General features: G+C 51.2%; 4 protein-coding genes across 4 annotated transcripts; 3 read left to right on the forward strand and 1 right to left on the reverse strand.

Moving 5' to 3' along the window:
- Window positions 1-4,802: 4,802 nt before the first annotated feature.
- PV10_02515 (uncharacterized protein) lies at window positions 4,803-5,249 on the forward strand (the record flags this gene model as incomplete). The annotated part of the gene is made up of 1 exon (XM_016366839.1): window positions 4,803-5,249. The coding sequence occupies one exon, from the start codon at window positions 4,803-4,805 to the stop codon at window positions 5,247-5,249; it is 447 nt and encodes a 148-aa protein (XP_016226357.1).
- Window positions 5,250-6,631: 1,382 nt separating this feature from the next.
- PV10_02516 (uncharacterized protein) lies at window positions 6,632-9,487 on the forward strand (the record flags this gene model as incomplete). Its single annotated transcript, XM_016366840.1, has 2 exons — window positions 6,632-9,115; window positions 9,177-9,487. The coding sequence occupies 2 exons, from the start codon at window positions 6,632-6,634 to the stop codon at window positions 9,318-9,320; spliced, it is 2,628 nt and encodes an 875-aa protein (XP_016226358.1). The 3' UTR covers window positions 9,321-9,487.
- A 1,210-nt stretch (window positions 9,488-10,697) lies between these two features.
- Window positions 10,698-14,215, forward strand: PV10_02517 (uncharacterized protein). The gene is made up of 2 exons (XM_016366841.1): window positions 10,698-11,355; window positions 11,555-14,215. The coding sequence occupies exons 1-2, from the start codon at window positions 11,322-11,324 to the stop codon at window positions 13,831-13,833; spliced, it is 2,313 nt and encodes a 770-aa protein (XP_016226359.1). The 5' UTR covers window positions 10,698-11,321; the 3' UTR covers window positions 13,834-14,215.
- A 130-nt stretch (window positions 14,216-14,345) lies between these two features.
- Window positions 14,346-16,508, reverse strand: PV10_02518 (uncharacterized protein). The gene is made up of 2 exons (XM_016366842.1): window positions 15,880-16,508; window positions 14,346-15,827 (listed from the first exon to the last, which is right to left on the reverse strand). The coding sequence occupies exons 1-2, from the start codon at window positions 16,367-16,369 to the stop codon at window positions 14,611-14,613; spliced, it is 1,707 nt and encodes a 568-aa protein (XP_016226360.1). The 5' UTR covers window positions 16,370-16,508; the 3' UTR covers window positions 14,346-14,610.
- Between the last annotated feature and the right edge of the window lie 800 nt (window positions 16,509-17,308).

Consider the following 17,308-nt stretch of genomic DNA (forward strand, 5'->3'; position numbering starts at 1 on the left):
ATGTTGGGCCGATCCTGAGAAGGAACTGCCGCAACTTCAACAAGGTAGGAGCCAACTGGGCTGGTATCCTGCTACATAGGCAGATCTCAACACTATCTCATCTCCTCTGAGAGGATTAGCCAGACACGAAAAACTTATCAACACGGTGGCGACACTCGCTTGCACTTGGGCTCAAGAATTGCCGAGGGGCTCACCCATGGGTCGTGTGCCATGATTGATCCCTTTAGATCTGGACATTACCCCGTTGGTCCAGACATACCATTTGACACAGGTGATGGTGACTGCCATCATAGATTCGTAGCACGGAAAGTCAGCTGTATGCCGTCCAAAGAACCTTTCGGCCACGCCGGCTTAGAGGCAGAGAAGCACTAGAAGGCCACGCCAAGGGCGACAACACGCTCGTTTACAGTGCTGGGTTACTGTGGCCGATATCAATCAGTCATCCGGTCGATGGCCAGCGACGAGGCTGGGCCTATGTCCGAGAGAGCTTCGCTCGCATTCGGACAGTCTCACTGATAGGCGCACACCAGGGCCGAGGGCCGAGGGGACCTCCAGCCCATCACCACGAGACCCCGCAAAACTGATGTTGGACTTGTGGTGTGACTAATGCTCGTCAGCACGGAGAGAACAAGGTCGTGCAGCCTACCGCCTGTCTCAGAGTGATCTTCATACTGTGGGTAAATTTATCCTGAGAGCTGGAAAGTCTTACTGGTCGATCTTTGTCTCCGGACGGACTCCAGGTCCATGCTGAAAGAAATAACGATCCACGTTGGAGACAAGCCTACTTCAAGCACTGGCTGACCATAGAGGCGCCCTTACTTTTGATCCTAACTTAGGCTAATCTGGAAGCAGTCCGGAAGCACCCACCGACCTAACGAAGCATGGCTCCCCATATCAGTTGACAGCAGCAGATTGGTCAACCTTGCTTTGAGATGTCACGTGTATGTTGGAAATATGGATAGTGGCATTACCTTTCACCGAACATTCCCCACTTTCTATGATGTGATTCTCGTCTAATTGACTGTTGCAGATGCTGCAGTACTAACGAGCTTTGCCAGAATACCGCATCGACTGATCTATGCGACAACGGAATGACATTTGGCCGTCGCGTCTGCGTTTGCCTCATAAGCATCGGCATCAATGCACTCCAACACGAACCTTATCAGCCCTAGTCCCGACAAAGGATATGAAGCCGTACGGGGAAAGTGGAGGGGAGTAACCATGATCCCAGACATCGAATAATGGCAGTCCCCTATCGCTTGGGCTGAGTGTACTGCTATTGACATCAAGACATGTTTCTGGTTGTCTCCCATCTTGAACAGGCTGTTGGCTTGCCGGCTAAATCAAAATGCTTTTGTTCATGATTCTAAATGGTCGCTTTCTACCTAGAAATGGCGTGGCACTCAGACAGGTGATACATGCGTACAGACGAGTGATGAAATCAATACGTGCTCCATTTTGCCGGCGAAGGTGACCGTGGGGCCATGATCATGACTAGTTGATTTCACGCGACCTCGTGGGCCGAAGGCTGGTTGAAGGCGCATACGGCAGCTTGAGAACATATGCCATTCTCGCCACAACGGAGAAAGGACGTGAGGCTCAGCGAATTCCACATCAGAGGCCACTCTTGCACTGATCATAATAATCTTCAACGACCACATCTCAGGAGGAGCTCTTCTTTACGTGGTCTAGAGAGAAACAATAGACCCAGAGATAGATGTCATTCCTCGTACCTGTGGATAAAACGTGTGGACACACGCGACGTGCGCCATTCTTCTGTGGCATCCAATATCTTGCTTGGGTGACATTGATGATGGGATATTCAGGTGTCGATGGTGACTGCCAACAAAGGTCATGATTGAAGAGGCTTGCATACGTAGCCTTGGAGGATCTGCCATATCTTTTGTGGCAGGCTTCAGAATCCTTGACTGGTGCATGTCAATAGTCATGCCGTGCATGCATACGACTTACCTCGGTTCTCGCACCGAAGACTCAATCCTACTGGCGAGGAACTTCAGTGAACACTGGGGCAGTCATCTGCCTTGTCGACGAGCCGGAGACATAGGCCGAAGTTTGGCCACGCACAACCTGGCCTGGTGCCATTGCTTTTGGTTCTCTCGCTTGACGGAATGGAACTTGGATGAGATGTCGTTCATTCGGGCGCCAAGACGGAGCATAGAAGCTTCACAAGCTTGACATCTACGGAGTAGGCTTCCAGCTACGATGAAACAAGGCGTGGATAACTGGCAGCCGCCTAGCGCAACGAAGCTCCGTCAAGCCTTGGACGCCTTGGTGTTCAAGCGAGGGTGTCCAAGCGAGCGCAATGGCTGGCATATCCGGTACATGGGGTATACGGTATACGATCGTATATCGCAGGTCCTGATTATCCGAGAGACCTCTCCATAAGGGTATTCAGCCTGATTTTCAAAACTGGGGCTGAACATATCAATTGCTCCAGGTTGTGGCTGATCCACCATCACTTGAAGGCGGCACATTTTGGTACGTATCTACCTTCAGATCACAACCATTACAGCCGACTGATGCAGGTCACAAAGTAAATTGACACAGGTTTTGATTCTGGTCCTTGTACAACGTTTTGATTCTCTTGTGAGCCGATGCTTGCGGAGAGGACTTGTTGTGGCAGATGTTGCGAGATCATCGTCAACACGAGTCTGGGCGCGAATCACGGTAACAAGCTTGTATATTGCCAGAGCATTCATCACACTGACCAACCTTGAAATATCCGCACAGTGTGGTGCCACAAATTCCACCAGGGTACCTCGCGGCCGCATAAACGAGCGAAGGTCAATAGGCCGGCATTGTTAAGAGGTTATCCGATGTTTTTACGACCCGGGCATACGGGGCCTCGCGTCGCTGAATCCTTCGGATGAGGCACCGTTCGTTTCTAGCCATGTACTGGTCTTGAACGTATCGAAACACAGGGTTTATACGGCAGACCATCACGGGAGGCTGCGACATGACTTCTCGGTTCAAGGAGATAGACCCTCGGCGCCTGTCATGAAGGTATTTCCGAAATAGCACACAATCTTGCATCACAACAACCGAATCTCAAAACAGGCTGAATTGCGAGCTGATGTCTTGCAAACCATTCTTCAGAAAGATAGGCTGAAGGAGATCTCTTTCAGCTAGGTAAGGGAGGTCTTGGTATCATCTACATGCTAGCATTCTTGTTCGAATTTGATTTCCCGTTCATTTCCAGCTAAAATTGATAGAGTAATTTCTAGGACGAAATCGATGTGAAAGAGGAGCTTCAACCTGGCCGATACCACCAAGCCCCTTGTGTCGGGATAGAGTGATGAACGAGGCGCTCAACACTGTGCAAGGGGCCTCAAAGTCGGCGGGTCGATTTGCTGTCGGTGTTGCTCTGCATTGGAACACATCGTCAAGCCTCTTCCTTTGGTACTCATGGTGAATGATCATGTTGTTTCATGGAGAGAAAGAGAGGTGTCCGTGCGAAACACCATATCTTACTGGTTCCGAAGAAGCGAGCACCGAGTATACAGTCCTCAAAATCAGTATCATCAACAAGTGAAAGAAATAGCGTTGAAGACATGGTGGTTGGCATCCTGGTGGTGTTGCGCACTCGAAGACTCTCAACCAACATTGTGAATACTTGACGACCCAACCACTGTTGTCGCCTGCAATACCATGTCTTCTTTCCGGGATAATCAAGTTTGAATGATACAACCGGGGCAAACCACTCTGGCAGCCGCGCAAATATGGGCATGACAAGTCAACTTGGCCATAAGCAATGAAACGGCCCTCGACGATTCGTTCATTGGCTTCGTCTTCGGGCACAGCCTGAGGTGTATTCAAGTTTCACCTCAAAAGTAGTGCCTTTGAATCCACTAAAGGGGCTCATTCAAGCTGGCAAAAGATAATGCCCTGCTCGACGAATAGTTTGTAAAACATGCCGTGGCCACGTGTGACGATACCACAGCACTGTGGATCTAGACTCCGATGCCTCCGTGAGATTGTAAAGTCGGTGTATCATCGACAAATGGCTCACAACAACCGACGATGGTGCATCATCAGATCGCGCCTTATGGAATACTAATGGGTTCCTGATCCGATATATCGTTCGCCGAGCCGCAATGAATGACGTTCAGCATGCACCCACGCTCAAGCGAAAGTATGAACAGAATGTGGTTAGGTCGTTCTCCACCTGACTGTCGCGCATTGTCCATCGTTCCCATCTGGGCGTGCCCTTGATCAGCAGACGAAGACACTGGATCACGATGTGGAGTTGATATCATCCATCAGCCTGTCTTTTAGCCGGAATGCTCACAGAAGTGGATGTATAAGATGGAAGTGAGTGGATAATTGCGTAAGGTTAAGATACAGCGGATGACCGACGTGTTGAATTCCTCTAATTATCGTGGAGTTGTTTTCATCTATCAACCTTCGATATCGCATGGCGCAGCCCAGATCGATTGACCAAGCACCACCTTCAGAAGACGGAATTTCGACCAAAGTCAACATTACATCTGAAAAAACACATGCAAGCAGGAGTGATTGATCTTATGTAGATCATGCTCCTCAAACTAGGGTTGCATCATCGACTCGAGTTTTTCAAATCTCTACATTTACTGGGACTGAAGTTTGCCTCATTCACATAAGCCTACCCAAGTAGCCCTCGGCCTGGGATCGAACATCATGTGATCTCCGCGCGAGAGATCTCCAAGAATGAAAGCGATACACGAATGAGATGGGGAGAAAAGAGAAGGCCACCTTCGACCCGAACCGGAGTTTCCAAGACATGCGTTACAGTTTGCATGACAATGGGGCATGCAGAAGACTTACTCAGATGTTATACAGCATTTGAAAGCCTGTGGACCAACTTGCAAAAGGGAAATGGCTGCATGTGCGTTATCAACGACAACGCAGTGTTCCCGGAAGACGGCAGACCAAGCGTCCAAGTTCAATACCCAATATTCCAGAAGAAACATACCGCAGCCTATGGCGCTGTCGGCGGGAGCCTGCGTTTTTCCATCTGTGGTAGAGAAAGGATTGGTGATCGATCAGTCGCCAGGGCCATCGAACAACTTGTGGTGGATTCCGTTCAAGGCCCACCTGGCCTCAAGACTGTAAGGAGGAACACAAATCCTACGGAGAGAAGAGCTTGGAACCTCCCTGAAGAGGACAGTACACTTTGGGTCATCTCCAGCGAGAGACCAGAAGGTCATCATCTCATTATGGTGACACCAGGACGCGACTCTACGTTGTAGTTTCGAGACCGTGGAGCCTTTGATGGCAAATGGCTTGGCCGGAGCTCGTCGATTCAAGTTAAAATAAACGCCCAAGGACCCTTCTGGGGAAAAGAGCGAGACCCAAATCAAGGTCTACGGAGTAGGAAAGCATGGGTGCTTCCGGCCGGCCTCCGGGGCATGCATATCCCCCCTCGGCCCTTCAACCAAGCCAAGGACGATGCGCATGTGCTGGGCTCATGTGCTGGGCTCTGGCTCGGCAATTGTTACGGGAGTCACGAGTCCATACAGTCGACTGTCTTGCGTCCGAAATCATTACTCTATAACTACCTACCTAGGTACCTACCTAGTCACTCTGGTGAGAAATGACAACTATTGCAGGTAAATGGATCTGGGCTGTAGAGGTGGCGGCACTGGCGGTCAACACCATCCCATCACTCAAACCGCATGGTGCTAGAGTCCTCCGCTCCACCAGGACACACCCAACCATCACTTTATCACCAATCACTAAACATTTCTACTTGCTCAGGATTTTGGAGCCAGTTCCATTATTGCCAGGTTGTAGTGTCAGCCGGTGCTTCGTACGTCCCGACTGATGTCGGCAATGGCCTAACCGTTGTCTCAATAAAGTCTTTGACAGCTTCTATATGTACAGACAACATACACACTGCTGTAAGGATTGCAAATTTGAGTTGAATAGATCCACGAAGCTTGTCAATCGAACTGCTGGTGGCTGCTTCACTCTCCTTACTACGGAGTATGTTGCCAATTGGCTGGTCAGGCCCATTCGCCTCGGGCCAGGAGCACTCGTTTACTTCAATAGCAAAGAGCTCGAATAAAAAATGCCCATATTCAGGCCCTTTGGGCCGCCTCGGCGCTGATACCCCTGCACTCATTCACGCCCAGAGACCCCAGGATAGAGGTTAGTGGCGTGCCAGCAATCATTGCACCACATCACCTCAGAAAGACTTTGACGTTCGGGGCATGACCCATCGACGATCCTTGATGCGTCCCCTGTCATGGCCTTTCATTAGTTGGTTCGGACCAGACTATTCCAGAAGCAATGCACCGTCCACTGGGAGTCCCTGGCCCAGTAGTCGCTGACGCTTGCGCCCCCGCCATCCTGTTAGCTACATACCCTGCATGGGCCGAGGGCCTCCACGCGTCTGGAGTTCCCAGTCGTCCCACAAGTGTGCCTGTCCACTCCTCATGTGAACAAAAAAGCCTCCACACGAAGCCTCCTCCGCTGTTCAGCCATTTGCGGATGGTGGATTTTGGTGGCGATGAGCTCAAAACTCCCCCCTCTTCTGTATGCTACCTGCCAGACAACCTCGAACGACGCTTCATAGGATTATGACAAAGGACCGTTTCTACCCTCATTGCCGTTTCGTTTGGTCGACAAAATGCTTTCCAGAGGCCCAGCGCAAAATCAAAACACCTACTCCGACTACCATGATTACTCCCAAAGGCCCGACCTGATGACCTCGGCCCCGCAAAGACTATCCTCCATCTCACAATCTCAACAAGACCATCAATCCTTCAAGTCAGAGAATCTTCAAGCTGGTCGGAAGAGACGGGAAAGTGAAATGGATGGCAATGATACAAGTGATGCAGGTGTCCGCCGGAGGATTAGTCGAGCCTGTGACCAGTGTAACCAACTGCGCACAAAATGCGATGGAAAGCTGCCTTGCGCCCATTGCACAGACAATTCTCTATCATGTGAATACGCTCGTGTTCACAAGAAAAGAGGCAGGGCCCCGAAAAAGGAAGTTGATCAGCAAGAAGAATCCAACTATATACATCAGATCAATAGCCACACTTCCCAATCAACGACTGAACAAACAGTTGATCCACGGAGATACTCTGGCGCAGCTTTCCAAGCGGCGGATGGCTTAGTTGATACCGGTGCTCTGGGTTCTGCAAACACCCCTCCGCCGAGTACCTCGTTCGAGCCGAACCATCATCATCAAAATGCCTTCTTCGGTGCCTACGACGCCTCCCAAGGGATTGGAATGGCACCGACTGGACCACTGCACGACATGGACCAGTCAATACTCCCTCAGATGGCTCAAACTCGAGCCATGGACTTTGCTATGCCGAATCAATCGTATTCTACCCAACCTCTCGACTCAATCAGCGTGCAGGGCCCAAACAACACCGGCTTTGGATTTCCACTTGGTGATGACTACTCGGTGGCTTTCATGGGCAAAGCACCAATGGTTGAGTCGCCAGATTGGATGTCTCTCACATCACCTCTTTTCATCACCGAACCTTTGCCCAATCAACCTCGAATTACCGATCAACTGCGATATCCTGTACTGCGGCCACTCCTCCCTCACATCGAGTCCATTATTCCACAGGCCCTGGCCTGCGATCTGCTCGAACAGTATTTCCTAAGCACGACGTCAGCCTACCTGAGACCGTCCAATCCGTACGTGCTAGGGTACATCTTCCGCAAAAAGTCGTTCCTTCATCCCTCCGATCCTCGCCCTTGTACGCCGGCTTTGCTCGCGAGCATGCTGTGGACAGCTGCGCAAACTAGCGATGCCGCATTCCTTACAAGTCACCTTGATGCAAGAGGCCGAATCTGTCAGAAACTGTTGGAATTGACGATCAATATGCTGAAGCCACTGATCCACAGCCACCCTAATACATCTGCACCCACTCCAAACCCGACCTATCCTCAGATCCAGACCAGCGATGGAGGACTTGGGGCACTTGTGGTCCCAACCCACTCCAGTGGCCAAGGAGTTGACCGAACTCAAATCGACAATCTGGCAACATATATCCACTTGGCCACTGTAGTTTCCGCAAGCGAACGAAAGGCAGCTAGTTTGCGATGGTGGAATGCTGCTTGGTCGCTGGCTCGTGAAATCCGCCTTGGACGAGAATTGCCTCCAAACCCCACTGAGCAAGATGGAGAAGAGGGAAGCAAGACTTCTGGTGATAGTCATCTCAAGTCAGGGCAACGAGACTTTTTGAGTGATAACCGACGGAAAACCGTGGGTTACGTATCGGAAGAAGAAAGAGAAGAACGTCGCCGGACATGGTGGCTTTTGTATATGCAAGATCGCCATCTCGCCTTGTGTTACAATCGGCCCATGTTCTTTCTCAACAAAGAGTGCGAGGGATTATTGCAACCGTTGGACGATGAGGTTTTCCAAGCAGGTCGTCTGGACAAGGCGGCCGAGACAGCCACTCGGCGGCGCGGCTTGAACATCGAGTGCACGTCGCATAGTGTCTTTGGGTATTTTTTGCCTCTCATGGTCATCCTCGGAGAGATACTTGATCTCAACCACGCACGAAATCGGCCACGATTTGGACCCCGAGCGCGCCAGCCAAAGAGTTGGGACGAGGCCACCGAAGAAATCACACTGCAACTCGAGAGCTACGGACAGAGCTTGAAAGATTTTGAAGCTGCAGGCGGTCATCTCCCCGACAACTCCCATAACGATGTGGTCACCCCTTCAGTGGTCTCTGCGGGTACCAATGATTCCCATAATGCTTCGGAGCTTGCCCTGCAGACCAAGACGGTCGTGGCCTACGGTACCCACATTATGCACGTGCTGCATATTCTCCTGACCGGAAAATGGGATCCCATTGCATTGCTTGATGACAATGATTTATGGATCTCGTCTCAGTCATTCGTCACGGCGACAGGACACGCTGTCAGTGCGGCACAAGCAGTGGCCGAAATCATTGAGGATGACCCAGATCTCAGTTTCATGCCATTCTTCTTTGGCGTGTATCTTCTTCAAGGCAGCTTTCTGCTATTGCTATTTGCGGACAAACTGCAAGGAGACGTCAGCCCTGATGTGGTCAAGGCTTGCGAGACAATTGTCAGGGCTCACGAGGCATGCGTAGCCACACTGGACACCCAATATCAGGTATGTCTTCTTTTTCCTTTTTCCTAACTTGGGGTATTCTTTGTGCTAACTTCGTCTGCAGCGGAATTTCAGAAAAGTCATGCGCTCGGCGCTGCAACAAGTGCGTGGACGCATTCCTGAAGATCTTGCAGAACAACAACATTGGAGACGCGAAGTTCTCGCTCTCTACAGGTGGACTGGCGATGGCACAGGACTGGCGTTATAGGCCAGACTCATCTGTATTGCTTTATGGTTCAGGTTCAATGCATAGCATAACGACAAGTTTCACGATGAGGCGCAGGTAATTGCACGGTCATCGAAATGTCCACGGTCAACATTGGAGGTCTCACAGTTGACATATGATAACAATATTTACTCATGATATAGTATAATTTGAAATCTGGAGATCAGGTATTATCAGGTCTAAACACGGATCAATGTCGCGCAGCATCTATGGGTCGCGTTCCTGAAGACAGTGAGAATGCCCTGGCCACGTTGTTCAATTCTCCAGAAATACGGGGCTCTAGCGGTGACGTCGAAAACTTCTCGAAAACTTCCCAAAGATGACCTCCTTAGGACACACCAGGACCATCCTGCGCTGTCGTCACAAGCACATGAGTATGGTCGCCTCTCCTAAGATCCTACCACTATCTCTATTCACCACCCAGTATACCCGATTGAAGTCAGGACCAGGGGCGCTTCACTTAAAGATAGCCAACGTTAGGCATGCCGCAACACGTCCAACTGTCAATTTGGCACGACACCATACCCCACAATCTTTCGTTGATCAAAGGAAACTCCGTAGGGCCGAGGGCTCCTGGATACCTGTGGGTCAAGGACTCAGTGACTGGCCCAGTTGACCTCTTGTCTCCCAAAAGAGATTGGAGGGCAACTCTGTTCTCTTTGGTCCACCCTCCGAAGCATACCTAGGTAGGCAAATATCACCCCAAAAGCTTCAATGTATGTTTAGCATCTGGAGAGCCCAGAGTTTGACGAGGGATCTTTGGTGCTTGGGTTTGGCGCCTGTGGTTCCCGCAGCTTTTCGGCACGCTCGAGGCCGCGGGCCTTACCCAGGGCACGTCAGGCCTTTGTGGGCACCACCCGAGAATAGTGTATTGGGTGTTTGCTTGGGGGGTGAAGGCTATTAAGTCTGGGTCATTTGGCGTGCATTCAAGTGCTCGTTTCCAACAGAGCTTATTGGTCTAGCCAGCGTTGACTCAGACATTTGGCGCACACCAGCCTAAAACCCAGCCAACGGCGTCCAAATGGCCACTCCACCCGGACAGTCCCACCGCTATCAGTTCTCTCATCTTTGAGACAGACGGCACCTTGACAGAGAAGGGATGTAGCATGGCAGCAACTTGACCATGCGATCGTTGGATTCCCATGTTGAGCGTGCTCGAGGTTGTGCAGAAAAGCAAGGGGCACCCTCGAGCTTCGATCCGAAGTCGATCATTGTAGAAATGGCATCAATGCACGTTCAGATCGACGCAGACCACGCAAGACAGAGAAGGGGGAGCCTGGATTGATTTACAAGCCTCTCGCTTAAGTGAAGAGGCAATCGCTATCATCACCCCTGCCCGGCCTCTCGTGCCTCTCGTGCCTCTCGTGCCTCTCTCTATAGGCGTGTTTCGCTCTCACATTATCGGCATCCACGCGCCTATCTTCCTCTTTTGATGTTACGAGCCTTCTCTCACTTGCATATACCTTTGCCACCAGCCGGGTTGAACATCACCCCATCTGCTTTGTTCCTGGATCTGTTCGATCTCTAGCCTCGCTGCGTACACGATCCGCGGACGCGATGCAAACCTCGGGTTCGGTGATCATCCCAACAAGAGAATTTGTCTAGCTTTCTTGCCCGAGATTCCTTCAGTCACTCGTTCACTCATGGTCTTCTTCACTCGCGCAATCATCTCAGTCTCGATTGTCTACGAATGAACATCGATCTTTGGCCACTCAAATTCACCTCGACAACTCTCTGTCCGAATCACTAGGACTATATCGATCGTTGCCTTCGTCGTCGTACGAGTTCCGGGTTCATCGCTACATCACTTCGGAAGTGTGTTGCCTGACGACCAGTCCTGGTTACGGGTGTCGCATCTCACCCCACTATACCAACCACGCGGTTTTCAAGCGCTGCCACCACTTACGCACAGACCTTGACTGACAGATGCTTTGACAATATCGGGTCTTGTTTCTACGTACATCCAGTGGATTACGACCAGCCATGCCCGCCATGACTGCCACCGCCCGCCCAACAGGTACGTCTTTTGTCACCAAACTCGGCATGTTTCAGCCAGACAAAGCCACACCGCCAGCAAGGTTAAGTTGGTTGAATTTGTGTTTTGCGGGCATCGGCTTCGATGTCTTTTCCCGGTTTTCTCACATTTTTGGCCCAGTTTTAAATTCTCGCATTCGCTGCGCTGTTTAGAATTTACTAATGGGATGGGATTAATCTAGATGACTTCGACATGGGCAAGCTGCAGAAGAGCCTTAAGCAGCGACAACGCCATTCCATTCGAATCAAACCTCATGTGGCCAAGTTAACACCTGCTGAAATCCGGTCGCTCAACAATAGTGCTATCGCATCTTCAGCGGGGAGTCACTCAAGCTCTCACGCTTCATCGCCGGCTCGATCTCGCCGATCCACCACCGGCACACCGCCAACGTCGCCAGACGATGGCTTGAGCTCGCATCGACACTCGGTGTCGCGCAATTCACCACATGATGTCCTCACCCCGCCTCATACGCCGAGTGGAGGTCGACGGTCGTCACAATCGAGTAGTCACAGTCACCACCACCACAATCATCAGCATACCTACCAAGTTCCCCACTCGAATGGCATTATATATGCGCCTCGACCGCGGGGGCATTATCACGCGAGCTTCATGTCGAGTGCACCCTCCTCCAGACCATCTAGCTCAAGCTCGTCAACGACATACCGAGGTCTTCCCACTTATAGAGGGCCAGAAGTCACCCGAACGGGGTCGATGAATATGCTGCAACGCCCATCGGCAACTATTGTCGCCAACCCTCTATCGCAATTCTCACGACCGAGGCAGAGCGCGTTCGGCGTCTCACCAGAACGACACCGACATTCTCAGGATCTGGGAACCGACCGCTCCCAAAGCTTACCCGCTCCTCGAGCCAACTCTATATCGAACATTAGTGTTGCTTCGTCGCGACCCGCAAGCCCACCGAGGGTGACAGACTCTCCAGTGTCAATGATGGTTGAGGAAACGGAAGCTTTTCCAGTCTTGGATCCAAACGATCCTCACAATCAGCCCAAGGAATTTTCAGACAGCGACGATATAGAACACGATCCAGTAAGGACGCCCTCGGTAAACGAGCAGCCGCGACCCCAACCACCCCGGACTCTTCCAGTAGCCCCAATGCTGCCTCCGCCGCAAGGGGAAGAACAGCAAGATCAGCAAGAACAGCAAGAACAACCACCGCCACTGCCACCGCCACCAGCATCACCTAAAAAGGACAAGCAGAGGAGGTTTACCATCAGCTCAGCCCTTTTCGGAGGAGACAAATCTAATGCAAGTGACGAGAAACCTGGGAAATTGAGAAAGGCGAGGAGACAAACCCTCACGTCAGCCGACGGCCAGCAAACTGACCATCCCGATTCTGAGAAGAATGAAACCGCACAAGGTGCTCAAGTGGAAGAAAAAGATGAAACTCAAGCTTTATCCGTCATCATTCCAGATACAAACAAGGGCAAAGAAAAAGAAATCCAATCTGCACCGGTCTATTCACGATGTTCATGCTGCGGCAAAGTCAAGAAACCATCAGGATTTTCATCTGGCCTCAGCCCCGTAATGGAAAACGAAAACCTTCGAACAAATTTCAGCTTCGAGCTGGAACGCACATCCGAATCATCATCTGGAAGAAGACTTTCGGACGCGAGTCGCCGGAAATTCACACCCATCATTCCCATGCCCATCAGCGAGACTGAGACTCGTCAAGCCACTATCGAACCGTTGATCGCTTCGCCGACGCATGTTAACAAGGAAGCTGTACTTTCGTCGCCGCAAAGTAGCATCGAAGGCGGAAGCGGGCAAGGGTCATCACCAGTGACGCCGACTTCCAGAAGGCCCAGGAAACATCTTGATCCGCCTAAATTTGTCCGATTTGCGAGTTTGCATGGGCGCCGGAATGTCGATTCGGTTATTATTGCTGAAGAGGAGGAAGAGATCCCTGAGAACACGCCTCTCATGGAAGGCCAAGGGCAAGGACAGCAACAGCAGCAGCATCTCCACGAGGACGTGGTCGAAACAGAAGAACTGTTTTACGGCAACGAGGATACGACCGAATTGCCAGATGTGGTGATCAGCCAGCCTGTATTCGACATGGAGCCCATCCACCAACATCAACCTTTGATTCAACCACGAGTATTAGTACAGAGCCCCTCGTCCAGCCAACGCACCAGTCAAGACCTCCAGCACCACAGACCATCCGTAGCAGGATCCGACTCCGATATGTTCTTTACGCCTCGAGACGGGATCTCTCCAGCTGGTGAAAACCCACCTTCGCCTGCTGCTGCAGCCCCGACACTCTTAACCAGGACTTCGTTCCTTGACTTGCCTGAATCCAATTTGGACTTGCAATTGAAGGATTTTGGCGTTACTGACAAATCATCGACGACGACGACTATCATTTTGACTGAGGATGCTGCTATTGTTGATGGTGTGCAACTCGATCGTAAACCAGGGTCTGAGGTCAGGGTGGCATAAAACGACAGTTTTTGGTTCTCCGAATGAATTAAACAGACGTGGACGGACGGACGACTCTCCTCGATTTGCAGAGACTGGTGTTTTTTGGTCATGAGAAACGAAGGGAAGGAAGCGAGCCCGAACATGACTGATGGATTGATCGATTTCTCTTTTTAACATCGCGGATGGCGGATGGACTGGAATGAGTTGGAATCACTTTTGACGATATTTGATTGCATTCAAGCGCTGGCAAGGATGAGTGAAGATGGTTCGCATGAAGGAAAGCAAGCTTTGAAGTTTTAATGAGAGGTTGAAGTTTGGTATTTTTTTATGCATGATACCATGAGTCTTACTTAGTGTAGCGTTCAGTTTCCATCCAATCATCAGATATCATTGTTCACGGTCCAGCGTCGCGCAAGAAATCAACGCTTCAAGTCATAATCTAGCAGCGATGGAAATCTCCCTCCTGTCTCGGCTAAGTATAGACAACAGGCCCAAGAAACCTCTCAGTGATGATGACATCGCCATTCAAAGGGAGGATAGCTAGATGGACCGTACGGTAAAGAGGAAGAATTGAAGGAAATTCATGTTTTAATAATATATGTATGCATGAGGTACCCGATTGTCCAAAATCCAATCCAAAAAGCGCTAAAAGAAAAATATCCTGAGGGTGCAGGATCCCCCTGGGGAATAATCTGTACAGGACCCTTGCTCAGTCAAACACCAGTTCTGGAATCTCCCCACCGGTCATCAATACACCGTCAACGTCAACTACACCGCCATGGCTTTAACCATTATTTAGAGACCAGCAGCGAGCTTGCCAGCCGCCTCATCAGCCACGCTCTCTTCGTACCACACCTTGATGCGAGAGGCCTTCTCGGGGCTTCGGACTTTGACATCCATCTCGAAGGGGAGGGGACCACCAATCACGTTGGGAGTGAAATTGTAGCTCGCGGGCCACTTGGGCTGACCGTTGGCATCCATATAGGGCTTGAGCTCGAAGCAGCCAACTATGCTGCCGCAGGCAACGAGAAGCTCGGCTTCGGTAACCTCGATACCGGGGCACATGCGGCGACCCATGCCGAAACCGTGGTGACCCATAAGTCGTGGGTGCTCAGTGAGAGGCTCCTTGTAGGTGGGGTACTCTGGTTCAAGCCAGCGAGCTGGGTTGTAGGTTTCTGGATCTGGGTATAGCTTGGGGTTGCGGGCTAGGGCAAGATCAATGGCGTGGATCACAGCACCCTTGGGTAGATAGTAACCATTCCACTCGTCATCCTCTTCCAGAAGACGGGGGACGCCCAAGGGGACCGGGGGTCGCCATCTGACACACTCCTTGATACAGGCACGGAGAAGAGGTAGATTAGGGGCATCAGTAACCTCGACGACACGGTCACCAATGACCTCATCGTATTCGTTGCGTACCTTTTCTTGCCATTCAGGGTGGAGAACCATGGCGAGGAAGAAGCAGTAGAGTGGACCACCGATGGTGAAGATGGCGACAGTGACTAACATGCCAACGGCATATGCAGCTTCATGGTCGTCAAAACCGAAGGAACGAGAGCCGCTTTCTGCTTGCTTGCGCTCAAAGTAGGTTTTGGCATAGCTGATTGGAGCTGTTCCGTTTTCGATTTCTTGGGAGACTTGTTTCATCAGACCTTTCCATAGCTTTTCTTCCTTTTCACGTCGCTTGCGAACTTTGGCAATGGAGGGGTTCAGCCATTCGGGAAGACCACCGAGGAAGGGCATCAGATTGGTGATTGAACCAGAGGGAGAGATCTGAGGAATGAATTCACCAGCGTTTTTGCAGTGAGCAGCAGCGGATTCAGGGTGACCATAGCCGAGACGGGCGCTGATGCGACCACAGAAGCGATCGGTGAGAGCAAAGTGGTCCTTGGGATCAAGGAGGAGCTTGTAGAGGAATCGCTTAGCCTCGTGGCTAATGTAACCATAGTACTTTTGGTTGAATCCGGCGGTCAGGACGGTGTGGGCGAACTTGCGCTGGTTGCGCCAGTGTTCTGAATTTGTCAGAATGAGTGTACAGGATGGAAAAGGGGTGGGTATTCTTACCGCCATGCTCAAGGAGAGGGAGGTATTGGCCCTGAGAGTCACTTCCTGGGACTGCAGCAACCTCGGGTCGAGAAGAGTAGATTCTGGCCTTCTTGCAAAGGAGGTCATAGGCGATGTCGGGGTTTCCAACCCAGATGTGCATCTCACCACAGATGGTGGAACGGAAGATACCACCATACTCGTCAGCGAACTTCTTCATGGCGAACCATGGGCAGTTGGGGTCGACATCGTGGACGCGTCCAATGTAGGGGATGGTTGAGGTTGGGCCTGGGATCAACTTCAAGCCTGGGGGAGGTCTGTCCTTGAGCAGATACCTGATGAACTGAATGGCAGTGACCAGGACGAAGATGCCTGTGCCAATGAACCATTTGTAGGTGCCAATGGCAGTGACAGCTGGGGAATTGAAAAGAGCGTCTGCGGTTGTCTCGTTGGTACCGAGATAGTTCTGTATTTGGGTCACAATGACCGACGGCGAGATTGAAGCCGCCATGGTAAGAATACTCCTGCTGCTGGCGAGGGCGGAGAGCAGGAGGGGACAAACGAAGGGAAGGGGGGGGAGGGTATATAAAACCTACGGAGGATGGATGAAGGAGGGTCAGGAGAAGGGGAGGGCAAAGAGTCGCGATGACAATAATAATAATAATAAGGTAATCAGTCAATGAAACCAGAGGGAAAACGCGGTCGCTCCTACTCGCTGTTCATGGCCGCTCCTTCTCGACTACTGACTACTTGGCGCCGTTTGGCTTGGGAGCTCGGGCAAGAGCCGAAGTTACAAGAGGCAGGGGCGATGCTGATAGGCGCAATAGGGGAAGCAGGGATGGCGCAGTGCCCGCAGCGCCCGCAGCAGTCATCATGGTGGAGGGACAAATGTAAAATTGTCTGTGGCTAAAGCCTGAGACGAGTGCATGGCATTGCATGACCGACACCAAGCCCAGCAACTGGAACGAGTCATGATTTGCAACAAAGTCAAAGCGAGACGTGGGAGGCAACGAGTGCATCTGAGATCTCACCGTGAATCGATGGTCCCCATGTCTGGTCAGGTCTCAGCCCTGTTACTGTAACCAGTCAACTGTAACGGCTTGACCGTAGTCTTGCAGTACCCGTTGCTGGGAGATTCTTTGATGGCAAAAAACATTGATACTAAACATCATTAGCTTCTGGTTAGCCCTAGGTTGGTGCATGATGATCCCCAGAGATGTCTCCGCCTGCCCACTGGGACCCAATCATTTGAGTCATGTGTATCCAAATTTGGAACATGGCTCCCCTGAAATCAAGGCAGGGCCCATGCCACCCAATTATAATCTTTGTCCAGCCCCAGTACCTTCCCACCGTATCCCCTGATACTGTGCATTACCGTCCCAAAACATACTCCGTAATCTGCCAAAATTGGAATGTCCGTAGCGTGCTAGCTTGGATAGATTACAAGTGA

The sequence above is a fragment of the Exophiala mesophila genome, assembly GCF_000836275.1.
Source record: "Exophiala mesophila strain CBS 40295 unplaced genomic scaffold supercont1.2, whole genome shotgun sequence".
Lineage (NCBI taxonomy): Eukaryota > Fungi > Ascomycota > Eurotiomycetes > Chaetothyriales > Herpotrichiellaceae > Exophiala > Exophiala mesophila.